This window comes from Tetrao urogallus (assembly GCF_951394365.1).
Source record: "Tetrao urogallus genome assembly, chromosome: 14".
In the NCBI taxonomy this organism is placed as follows: Eukaryota; Metazoa; Chordata; class Aves; order Galliformes; family Phasianidae; genus Tetrao; species Tetrao urogallus.
The window spans coordinates 12939160-12951735 of NC_136827.1; the positions used below are offsets into that span (position 1 = coordinate 12939160).

General features: G+C 49.9%; 2 protein-coding genes across 2 annotated transcripts; one reads left to right on the forward strand and one right to left on the reverse strand.

Annotated features, from left to right (window-relative positions):
* Positions 1–2022: 2022 nt before the first annotated feature.
* MRNIP (MRN complex interacting protein) lies at positions 2023–5139 on the forward strand (the record flags this gene model as incomplete). The annotated part of the gene is made up of 7 exons (XM_079542497.1): positions 2023–2082; positions 2150–2209; positions 2361–2458; positions 3237–3306; positions 3610–3746; positions 3995–4082; positions 4570–5139. 7 exons carry the CDS (start codon positions 2023–2025, stop codon positions 5137–5139), a joined length of 1083 nt encoding a protein of 360 aa, XP_079398623.1.
* Positions 5140–5759: 620 nt separating this feature from the next.
* On the reverse strand, positions 5760–10089 carry SQSTM1 (sequestosome 1; the record flags this gene model as incomplete). Its single annotated transcript, XM_079542161.1, has 8 exons — positions 5760–6068; positions 6677–6884; positions 7136–7380; positions 7898–7987; positions 8434–8590; positions 8685–8914; positions 9679–9774; positions 9912–10089. The coding sequence occupies 8 exons, from the start codon at positions 10087–10089 to the stop codon at positions 5911–5913; spliced, it is 1362 nt and encodes a 453-aa protein (XP_079398287.1). The 3' UTR covers positions 5760–5910.
* Positions 10090–12576: the final 2487 nt, after the last annotated feature.

Genomic DNA, 12576 nt, shown 5'->3' on the forward strand with positions numbered 1-12576 from the left:
ATTCTCAAGAGCCATTAGAACCTAATAGCCCCTGACATACAGAACTACCACCATAAATTATGCATGTCTGACTTCTGCTATCTTTTATTTCAATGAAGTTTTATTTCAGACAGTAACTGCTCCTTGCCTGCCCTTGTGTGCTGTAGATTCCTGTGTAATTTGCACAGCAGATGCAGCCTGGCTTGAAACCGCGTTCATCTCTGGCTGCCGATCTGAGAACTCACCCAGTGTTCTCAAGTGCTGTAGGACCTTGACCTATGAATAGTCTTGTAAGTTCCTCAGTGCTGTTCTGTGACTCAGCAGCTACAGTGCAGATGTGCGCCACTGCTCCCAGCGCCCTAAGGTCTGAACACAGACATTTCTCAGACCTGCAGGTTTCTTTCAGATGAGATTTGCTGTTTTCATAATACAAACACTTTTCTCTATCATTCAGGAGACATTTTTCAGACAAACCTGGTTTTCTAGCTTTTGCAGTTCTTTGAAAGCTACTGTTTCTAGTTTCTCTCAGAAGCCACAAGCTCCTTGACTTCAGTGCAGCAGTAATATTAGGCCAGTCAGTGGGCTTATGATGGTTATAAGAAGGGAGTGTGCTCCTGAACAGTGAATCAGCCTCAGCATTACAGAATAGTGGCACACTGCTCTGCTGGACTTTCCCTCTTGGTACAGAATACGTTTATTTCCTCGCTGATTCTCTGTTTTTGCTAACTAGTGATGGGTCCAATTTTAATAAGACCCTTAAGAATGCTCTGCTCAGTCAGCCCTTGTGTACGCTCGGGTTGGATTTATAGGAGTGCTGTGCCACCTGCAGCTGCTCAGTGTGTCCTTTCTGAACATCTCTTGTATGAAGTGTCTAGCCATGGACGTGCTCTTAGAAAGTACTGTACATCAGAAGGTATTTACACCTAATGAGGGAGAATTCAAAGCACTGTGAGGCTCTGCCATCAGTCTGTTAGGAGAAACCTGAGCAGAGTAGGTTTCATTTCAGTTGAAGAGATGAAATAACTGGAACAGTGAGTGACTGCTCAGTGAGAAGAGACTAAGAGTCAGCCTTCTGGTGGGAGAGCATCCACTCCGAGGAAGGCGAATGAATGCTGTTGGAACAGATAAACTCATCTCAGTGCACAGGCATCTGCCTCACGGGGCCAGAGAGGGAGTTGCTGGTGCTCAGCGAGAGCAGATCCGGTGCTGAAGGCAAGGAGGGCTGCAGGATCGGGCTGGCATTTGGCGTATAAAGGAGGGGAAGGACCCCTGCAGTGCGATGCTCCCATTAACACTACTCGGTGTGCTTCTCCGTGTGAATTCCCTTGCGACATTATCTGTGTGTATTCACAGCTGGTACACATTTCTTGTTTTTTCTGCCTCTGCCCTGTAGCTGGAGAGCGGCCATTAGTTAAACTGCTTTTACTAATTATTCAGTAATTTATTGTAATTTTTTTAAAGTACAAATACTACATGTGATTTTACACTGTCTGTCTGTCTGTCATGTACTCAATAAACAAACCAGAACCAACAGGCTACCTTGGCTGCCTTTTATTTCTCTGAGCTCAGCAATGATTGCATTGTTCTCTGGCCACAGCAGGTTGCTGCAAGTGCTAGATTGCTGTAACTGGCGTCAGGCCAGTTTGTTTCTTCTTATTTTTATCACTTATTATTAATAGCGATTATTTATTTTTAATATTTTGTTATTATTACATATGCGTAGTTACCTTTATCTATAAGCATGCACCTTATTAATAAACACAGCATTGCAAACTTCTGTTCAGTGGATTGCAGTCAGTCTTCACTTGTGAAGACGGCTCGGACCAAGTGAGGGGTTCGGAAGGGGGTTGGTTGGTTCGGAGGGGGGTTGGTTGCTTGCTTCGGAAGGCGGCACGCAGAACAGCCCCCCGCCATCGCTGCGAGGCACAGCCGCGGGGGCGGGGCATTAGCGGCTGGGGGTGGGGCTAAGAAGGCGGGGCCGGAGGATTGGCTGGGAGCGGGGTCACGTGAGCGGAAGGCGCGAGTTGCCATGGCGAGGGCGGGATGGCGGCGCCCTGTTGGGTGTTGCGGTGCTGCTCGTGCCGCCGCTTCCAGGCGCAGCAGGTGGGGTGCGGGCCGATGGGCCGGGAGCGCGCTGCGGGCCGCATCTGACTCCCCCTGCTCTTCCTAGGCCAAGCGGAGCCGGAAGTGGAGCTGCTGCGTGTGCGGGCAGCGGCAGGCCCTGCAGAAGGTGAGGGGCCGGAAGGGCCGGGCAGCCTGTGGTGGCAGGGGGCGCCGAGTGGTGTCGGGGGCGCTGTGTGGCTCGGCGCGCTGACGCGCGGCGTCACGTCGTGCTGTTTGTTTCCTGCTGGGCGCTCCCTGCCGCTGTGTTACTTCTGCAGGTCTACGGGCAGGGCTCCGGCCGGGACTGCAGGCTGCACGTCCAGAAGCTGAACTTGCTGCAGGGTGAGGCGGAGGAGGCCGCTGCCCGCACGGCTCGGTAGGGGCTCGTAGGGCTGTTGGGCTGCTCTCCCTGCTGAGCGCGGTTCTGCCCTGTGGTAAAGCCCAAACGTGTGCCATCCGTGTCACCCACCTCTCGGTTACACACCGCTGGATTTAGCGTCCTGGCATGCTGCTTTGAACGAGGGCTTCTTTCAGATAAGATCGTTACTGTGTTGGTTAGGCCTTTGCCTGTTAAAATATGTGGAGCAGAGTTTTGATTTGTTTGGTTAATCTCTTTTATTGACAGAAATGCATTAGTGCAAACATTTGGGTGTAACTCCTCCTGGGCTGGAAAATCTTAGTGAGGCTTTCCTGTTTATTTCACCCCAGTCTGTTTATTAATTGCCTAATTGTGAACTGAGCTTGAACTTGTAGAGCTTCCTCTGCACTCAGGGTTATTTTCAGAGATGAATCAGAGGCAGTTAGATAACTTCGTTGTGTAATGCAGTGTTCCAGGGTTAAGTTTTGGGAAGAAAACTCAGTGTTTGTTCACCTTATGAAAAAAAAAAAAAGTTGCTGTTCACAAACATTATGAAATAAATTCCCTGTTTCCTTGCTTGCTTAGGGCATAATCAGTGGTTTTAAGCTGTCATCCCAAAAGATATGCTGTTCTATCCCTAATTACGATCAATTAAAAATTGTCAGTTCATGGCTAGTGGCTTTCGATCAGAATCATTACTCTATTTGTATGGGAGGAAAGCAGACTAACTCCAATGCAGTATAAACAGTCGATTTGCACACTGGATTAGGAACTCCAATTTAAACATCTGTTTCAGGCACAGAGAAGAATGTGAAAACGTCAACAGAAATGCGGCAGTCCTCCATGAGAACAGTTTGGTGCAGCAGGTGAGACACCTACAAAGCTGGACTAAATACCTAGCCATGCTGACCCGGGGAATCAAAGTGAAACCAGTGATCCCTTTATATTAACACAGCTGAGATGATAGTGTGTATATACAGGCTGCAGGAGAGATGTAGAACGTGATGCAAACAGAAACTTTCTGCTCTACCCGGATGCTGAACCTGGGAACAAGATAGAGGAACATGTCCTAAAGTGACTTGTTCCAGGAGGCATTCAGCACAAATGTGACAAGGCCAGGGTTGAGAACCTTGTATTTTGCTGTTTACAGTAATTCTCCGATGTTGTAGGGGGGAAGGACAGAAGTCAGTCGCTGGAGTAAGTATCTGGACAAGGGCAGTGAAGATCAAGAGGAGGAGGAAGAGGAAGGAAGTACAGAAAGGCAACAGTTCTGTTCCCAGAGGAAGAATGCTGTGGAAGAACGAAGGTACAGTGATACAGGCTGGCATTTCAGATGACAACAGAAAGAACTTTTTTTTGTAATTTCTACCTTTAAGTGTAGTTAAAGGGTTGTGGGAGATATTATAGCTGAACAAAGTACAGGCTGTAATAAACAGCGTGGCTTGACTTCTGTTGCTAGGAGTTTGCTTTTCATGAGCATTTATGGTGACTTGTTTGTGATAAAAATCACAGTGGAGTTAACCAGGCACCTTTCTGTGTGGTTCTTTTGATCAGGAAAAAGCAGGAGAGTTTCCTCTACGGTGATGTTCAGGAGAACTCGGAGGAAGGTGGTGCTTTCCAGTTTACCTATCAAGCCAAAAAGGTTAGAACCTCTTGAGTATTTTTAGCTGTAGAAGACTAAAGCAAAACAGTGTTTTCCTGGTTCCTTTCATGTCATTGTAACTTTGAAGTTTTAGATGTCTTCCTCTGCTCTAATATTGAATGAACGGGGAGAAGCAGCAAATTGTATTGTGACTTTCTGCAGGGTTTTAGTCAGGTATAAGCAAATGCCATCTGGTATAAGGTAAAAGTGGTTTGGCCAGATTCCTCCATCAGTGCAACTGTTGTCAGTTCTGTTTTGCTGTTGTTGAGCATCAACGCCTTGCATAAGACACAGCTATGGGGTTACTGTAATTATCTGCCCTGCTAGTTAAGTTGCCTTGAGTCTTCACAGCCCAGGGTTCATAGATCCAGCTCTGCTTCAGATTGCTGGTGAAAACTTAAGTGTATTTAAAGGACAAGAGTGCTCTTTCTTTGCCTGTTTCTTGGTACACATGCTGCATTTCCAACCAAGCTCTTTCTTGTTACAGCACAAGAAATGTTCAACAGCAGTGTCTGATGGAGATGATGGAGATGCTGTTTCTGCAGACAGTGGTGTAGTGCCAACTGTCTTTGAGTCCACAGTGCCACAACAGAACAACCAACCCCCAGCTGCTTGTACCAAACCCTCCAAGTGGGAAAAGTATCTCTCCTGTTCTAACAACTGTAGTGAAAATGCTGTTATGGCCACCTTGTCACCACAGGATGGCAGTGGAAGGTTGGGACCACACCGCACCGCTGCTGTAAGTGAGGCCACTACACATTTGGAACAGGTTCAAAGTGCTCTACCTCTAGGTACAGATTTTGAATCTAAGAAGTGCGTAGCTAGCACCAAGCGACTTGCCTTAAAACTGCCTGGCAGCATGCAGCCCAGCACCAGTTGCTCAGGTGAGAATGATGCATTGGCCAAAGAAGCTCCACATCAGGTGCTATGGGCTGGAGCTGGTGACTGCAGCACTGGTAGCAGACCTCCTGCACCCAGCCTTGTAAGGCCCACGCCTCACACCACTTCTTGTGAGCGCCTCTTCTGCACAGGTGATGACTTCAATGATGATTTCTGAGAAACTTGGGCATCTTCACCATTGCTTTTCTGTCTGTCTGTTGTGTGGTTGGCTTGTATACTGTGCACTGAAGCAAGATTTTGAAGTGAAGGTAGCTTTAAGAGCACTATTAAAGAAGTTGCTTAAAGGCTATCTAGCTGTGTTCTGTTGGGAAGGACTGATCCAAGAAGTGCTGCATTTGCACAGTGGTGTCTAGCAAGCATATTAGAAGTAAGAATGGAAGGAGGGAGGGAGCAGAGGTGCATCCAAGGCTTTAAGGATATCTGACTGATACAGTTACGTTCTGTGATGAATTCCCCACTGTAAACTGCAGCTCTTTTTCCTTGTTCTAGCTCTTTGTTTACATCACCCATAGCAACTCTTTCTTTCAAAGCTACTGTGCAGGCTTCAGAGCCAAGCATTTGATTTCCCTTCACAAATGAACAGCCCTAAGGGTCTGCTCAAAGCCCAAGTTATGGGCAAGAAACAGACTGCCACAGTGCTGGGCTGTCTGTTATACTGGGAGTCACCTGACATGGAAATCACATGCTCTTGGCCTGGACCTTGTATCTTATGATCAAGTTCCAGTTAACAGAGTAGAACAGTTATGATAATTAAACACCCACAAACTCATCACCAGTGAAAGAGTGGCAGTATTTATTTCTTCCTCCACACTACAAGCACTTAGGAACATGAAACAGAAACCTTTAACAGAAGATGCATTTCTAGAGTTAACTGTACCACGTTATTTTCTTTCAGTTAGAAGGAAACTAGTTTTTGTTACACGGACTACTACAAGTTAGGAGGCTGCTTGGAATACTGGATGGCATCTAGTGCTGCCCCGATGTCACAGTTCTTTGTCTGCAGGAGTCGAGTGAGCCATCCACCCTCGTCAGAGAAGCCCATAGAGAGCATCTGGGACAGGGATTCAATCAAGCGAGGGTCTGCTTCTGTTAAAAAAATGACAGTTTGAAGTTAAAATGCTTCACATTAATAGCAAACCAGACAAGGCTGTGGTATCACATGGTAGGCTGGCACTAATCCTAGCAGATCTGGCATAGCTGACAAGCACTGGAAGACACTCCTGTGTATCCTATGAGGCAGACATTTTGAGGTACAGCATATGTAGCTGCTAAGGAAACAGCTGAGTTAGATCTGTCTGTCCTTGCTGTACGCATCAGTGCTGGTGGTTTCAGTTAAGTGACCTGGCATACTTCTAACTAGCTCTTGCCAGAGAAGCCTCTTAAGTCGCAGGATGTACTGTCTACAGCCTGCATTAAAAGGCTCTCAAAGAGTACACAGCAAGGACACTGTTTAGGAGGCCACCTTTTTCATGCTGCTCAAATGGCATGTTAGTACCAGTTTAAGACTTGCTGCCCCCATCCAAGCAGAGAACATGCCTGTTCCTAACAGCATGCAGAGTGTTGCCCGAGCACAAGTTACAATTTAACTTGTCCATATGTGAGCTTGGTTTCTAAGCAGGTTTGCTTATACTGGGCAAGCTGGCAATGACTGAGAGCAACTTTCACCCACGTGAAACCTGCACGCATTCTCGTACCTGGTGGGAGATGTGGGTAGAGTGCAGCCTCTCTCAGCCCTGTAGGTCCTGCCTGGGGAGCTTCCTGAGCTACATCTAGGGAGCTGGGATCATCTGTCTCTGGCATTTGTAGAGACTGCAGTTCACCTGTGGAAGGATCCACTTCTTTGGAAGATAAGTGGGTCCAGTCCTCATCACCCCCTGATGAACTGCTTGACTCGCTGTGTTCCTGAAATGGAAAGAAAGGAGGTCCAGGTGCTGCAGTGCTTTCCAGGTAGGATGCATGCTCTTACTATCTGCTTTTAATGGGAAGAATTACCTTCACAACAAGTCCCACCTTTGCTGTAAACCAGTAAAGCAAGGGTGCCATGTATTATCTATCTGCTGACAACTGACTCATCAATCTCACAACACATACCAATTACTTTCTCTCCAGTAAAGCCTCACAACCATATTAAATTAGTGCAGCGTTTCTTGTACCTGGGACTGGAGGCTGCCATCTTCCATTTGTGTGGGCACAGGATCTATCACCATGTCTTGTATCTGCTCTGCAACATTGCTTACTACCGTAGCAGAATCTGTGCTATTCCAGTATGGTTTGGTCTGACTGTTCTGGTTAAGAGTACTGCTGCTTGACTCAGCATTGTTACTCTCTTGATTAGGAGGAGCAGGAGTCACTTTGCTTCTCTGTCCTCCATGTTCCACATCGATATCAACTTCAATACCTAGGGACACATTTGAGACCAAGAAAAAACGTTAGATTTTCTGAAAGCACAGTTCTAAGAAAAAGTACACATTAATCCTGGACTGAATGCTGCAGCATGATAAAACTGTAATCATACCGTTTTCCATATAATATGTATGAATTCAAGTGTGAAGCATTCTTTTAGTAAGCTTTGATGCACCAATTAGTCATCCTCCACTAAATAGACAGGCCGTATGTTTAGAGGGTCAAGGCAGAACTTAAGTATGCCTGCCTAAGCAAAATATCACTGTAACGTGATTTTAAGTCATTGGTGACTTGGGGTTATATAATTAATCCCTTCCTCAGCTCCTTACAAAGGACTCTGAAAAGGTACTGAGTGGATGGCCTACACCCAAACAATTTAAGTACACGATAATTTAAGGCTTTGAGGCTTAGTAGCACAAAGTGGTTCTGGTCCCAACCACAACAGCTGGCTGCTGCTCCTGGTGGGAGCAAAGCCAGTCTCAGGGATGGGGATGACACACTAAGTCACTTACCCAGGGGGCTCAGAAAAGCTGCCACACTCTCCCCAACATTCTTTAAGAAGGTGACATTGGGGTCCTGGGGCTGGCTGTTAGTAGAAGCTTCTAGAAGAATAATTTGTGTTAGTACACATAGCAGCCCACAGGGAAAGAGCAAATCCCCAGGAATTCTTGGTGCTCGTTTTGTGTCACTCATCTGCACAGCACAGAGGCAGCAGAGAGACCAAAACCACCTCTGGAACAGACCAGTGGCATTAGCACTGTTAAGGCTCATCAGCCATGCTGAAAGGCACGTCTAAGAGCAGAGCAGTGACATGCTTGACCTAATAGCTCTGCTTGGTCTGGTTCCAAATAATCCCTCTGTAGACTCATGTATTACATGGCCACAAGACACACCAGAAGTGAAGCACCCTGAAAGGGGCTAATTATTTCACACAAATTAGATTAGTTCCCATGTCTCTTTTCGCACCCAGATTCCACATTGTGCTATGAAGTCCCAGCTACTCTGCTCCTCCAGCACTGCTCTCCTTTACCAGACCACCTCCTCTTACCTCCAGCAGCAGGTGGACTGGAGGCAGCAGCACTGGCTTGGGCTTGTTCAGAGTTCTGGCATGGAGCTGCAGGTCCAGGATACCCCCAGCAGTGCATCCAGGGGAAGGGTGGAACGCCGTGCCGCATCTTACGGAGCCAGCGCCCTCTGGGAAGCCACTGCAAAAGGTATTGTTTGTGGGGCAAGTGAAACTTAAAGCTTACATCTGGGTAGCATCCCATTCGTTGGTTCCGCTCCCTAAGTTTTGCTCACCTCAAATGGATTCAGCAGCGGGCTCTGAAACATCACCATGTTGTGCTCCTTGTGGATGCCTTTCCCCTCGCAGGTGCTGCACAGGTCGTAGTCAGGGCAGACGGTGCACTTGAAGCGAGCACCCACCACCGGCCCCTCGCAGCCGTCGCAGATGACGTTGGGGTGCACCATGTCACGGGGAGGCTCCTGGCTGCACTGCGAGCGATGTTCACGCCTGCACTCCTTTTTCTCTATTAAGGAAAGGGAACTTTGCATCAAGAACGAGGGTACTATTTAAAGGCTGGAAATCGGGCAGAGGAGAAGGAAACACAAACAGCCCTTGTCACAGCAGTATTGACTTACTAGGTCAGTTTATTTTTACACTGGCTGCCAAACACAAGCTGAGGGCACATGAGAACACTGACCAAGTGCAAAGGGGTGTTACAAGCATACCTGCGCCTCAAACAGCATGCCTCACCCCTGGCACTCTGCATTGTTTTAGATTAGTGCTGCACCACCCTGCTTGGTGTGTCGTCCTACTTTGTGAAGTGCTGTGAGAATGGAACACTTCTTGAGAGGACTCAGCAGTGCCAGGAGACACAGCAGATGAGAACTGAGGCAAGAAGGGTGGCTTACATGACTCGCTGCATGGACTGCATGTAAAGCTTTGCAGGTATCCAAGTGAACAGAAGGGACTGAGAAACAATGTGCTTAGGAATAAGCTGGATTTTGGGGCCCTCAGCATGTCACAGCACCTGCTGGTAGTACAGCAGGGGGTTCACAGGACCAGCCCAAACACACCAGCTCTCACTGTGCCAACCAAGGCTCTGGAGCCAGGAGGAAGCCCTGGGCAGGGTGGGTTTATGCCCTGTCATTACCCTGCCCTTCATTTAACCTCCCCTCTAAGCTGTGGTGTGAAGATGAGGGACAGGACGGGGATTTTCCCAGTCTCGGAGCCCAGCCAGCAGCACATCGAGCCAAAGCACTCGGTGCCACCAGGGCTGCGGGGCGTTACCTCTGATGTACACGCGGAAGACCCCGTCCTGCACATAAGGCATGGCCATATCCAGCTCCTCGTCGGTAGAGAACGCGATCAGGTCCCCGTCTTCATCTGGGTAGGGCAGAGGACCCCGTCAGGCGCTCGGCCCACGGAGCAGAGGGACACCGCGCCGCCAGGCCCGCCCCACCTCCCGGCCAAGGGGCTCCCGGCGGCCCCGACCCGCGGGGGGAGCCCCCCGCCGCGCTCACCCTTATAGTGCATGCGGAACGCGGGCGGCGGCCCGACCCGCAGCAGCCCCTGGAAGAGCTCGGCGACGCGGTCGTGGACGGCCTGATAGCGGACGGGCGGCATCAGGGAGAAGCGGCGGATCTCGCGGGTCGCATCCTCCTTGCCCAGCAGGTAGGCTTTCACCGTCAGCGCCGCCATGGCTGTGGCGCAGCAGGAATTGCCGGCGGGACGCGGGGCTGCGATAGGCGCTGCGGGGCGGGCGACGCGGGGCGGGCGGGGTGCTGTGCGCCCGTGTCTTATAGCGCCGCGATGCGGGCTGGGCGGAGCGGGGTTTGGCCACGCCCCCTCCCGCAGGCCACGCCCCTTTGGCCTGGCTGCGCCCGCGGCCTGCGCTGCCGGGGGACTGTAAATAGAGAGACGTTATTCGCCCCGAAAGTAATGCCTCCTATTTCTCCGTGGGAGCTACAGGATCTACAGAGAGCACGATGCCACTGTTCGATAGAGCAAGTTCTCAGCTACAAAATGTTGTCACCACCACAATGCTAAGCGTTTTCACCAGTGATGAACAAGAGCCTGCGTGCTGCTCTTGTTAAAATAAAATCCTGTCCTGCTGGAGGTGACTGCTGTCACTGTCACCGCTGCTGAAATGCACCACCCACCGCCATGCTGTGCTCACAGCCACTCACTCATCTCCATAAGCACTCAGCAGGCATTGGTGAATGTCAGCGAGCACCACTTCAACCTCTGCTGCCACCCCGCCACCAAACAGGAGGCATTACTTTTGGAGCAGCCCTTGTATGTCGGTTGTGTAGCACTGATTTCCTCCAGCCCGTGGCCTGGCTGCCCAGCTTGGGCTGAGATGATAAAACCGTAGAACCTGTGCTGTGATGCAGTGCTCTTTGCAGCCAAGCACAGGGTGAGCGTTGGTTTCCATGCGCCAAAACGCGGCCTGCCACGTGGCTCTGTCCTTGGCCCACGTGAGGCAGTTTTGAGATCGCAGCGCTCTTCTGGAAAGCAGCACTCAAGCAACATGAGGTGACAAGTGAAAGCTTGATGTGAGCCACGGCCTGGGCATCAACACCAGGAATCCTTGCGCTCCTCCATGTGAACTTCAATCCAGTAAACATGGAGAACGTCCCATCTCTGTGCTGCCTGCTGAGTCACGCTGGGCCCTCTGGCTGTGACATCACTCACTTTCTCAAAACACAAAGAAAACAAGGCCTCGGCCGGGCTCCGGTGAGCTCAGCTCATGGTCACAGGATGGGGTGACTCAGCGTTCCCTCCTCCTCCTTGAGGTGGGGATTTCCTTCTCCAGGCCCTGACTGGTGTTTCCCCATGGCTGGGGCCCTGCTGTGCTCCCATGTATTCCCACGGCACTCCCTGCATCCTCTCATCCCACAGCTGGACAGATGAAGGATATCTCCCCACCAAACCCCACCTGCACACAGCTCTGCAGCCTGAGATTTGGCTTGAGCTCATGTTAACTTGAGCCTATATTAACCCAAGCTTGGCATTCATTTGACAGCACTGAATGTTTTCTTGCCATTCTTTAGGAATCATGCTCCATCAGAACAACCGTTGCTCAAAAAACCCCTTGGCAACCCCGGTTATGAGCAGCTCCCCAGATGGACGGAGCAGAAGGACAGCAAAGCGGACGGGAATAAAACTGCTCCAGTTTCACGATTCCAAGTTGCAGAGGAAGGGCTCAGAAAAGAGCATTCAGCACCCCTGCAGCTCTGCTTCCTCCCTCCACCCACCTTCTGCTGGAAAGTGTTTAAAAATATTTGCTGAGATTGCTGCTCCAAAGGCCCAATCGTCAAAAGTGCTCCTTCTGCTCAAGCTCTGCACTGTCACAGCAAAGCCCCGCTGGGATTCAGCTCCCGTGCTCACAAACCACAACAGAGCTGCTGGCAGTTCTCCAGAGGGAATCATTATCCAAGCCACCGCCCCACCACCCTGCACCTGGGCGGGGGGGAGGGTTTGCCCTGTGCAGAGCTGCAGAGAGCAGGTGCTGGTGCTTTCCAGAGGCTTCTGGAGAGGGATCCTCCGGATGTGCGAGGTCAGATGCTGATGACTCACCCTGCCCCGTGACTGCTTCCTCCTCCGGCCCTGCAGAAGGGCTGCCTGCCCTCCTCCATGCCTCCTTCAGCCTCACCAGGGCTCCCACCCAGCCCTGAGGCAGCTCCTGGTGCCCAATCACCATCATGATTAACAATGCATAACATAACGAATAACAAAAAACACTCTGCATCCAGCCTGCTTCCAGGGTGTCACAAATACATGCTCACACATACATATATATGTGCACATCAATAGGTAGGTGTACATGCATTAGTACAGAAATACATCTCTGTTTTGGTGGTAGGATCATGTTCAGAAACGTTGCTTAGGAAAACTGTGTGGGCAGAAGGGGAAGCCAAGCTGTCTTTTCGCTGTCTCATTTTGAGGTCTGGTTTTCCTGAAGCTGAGCTCTGAACTGGTGGTGTTTACATAGGATCAGAACCATTCGTCACTGGTGTAACACAACACTTCTTTTTAAGGGAGGAAGAGCAGGCACTGAGCAAAGAAGACAGGAAGAAGGTGCAGATGGCAAGCATGGAGTCAGCATGCATCTATGCCGTGAGAGGACATCAGAGCTCTGTGCTTGCACAGGTAAGATGGCACTTTTTCCAACCTACATTCCTT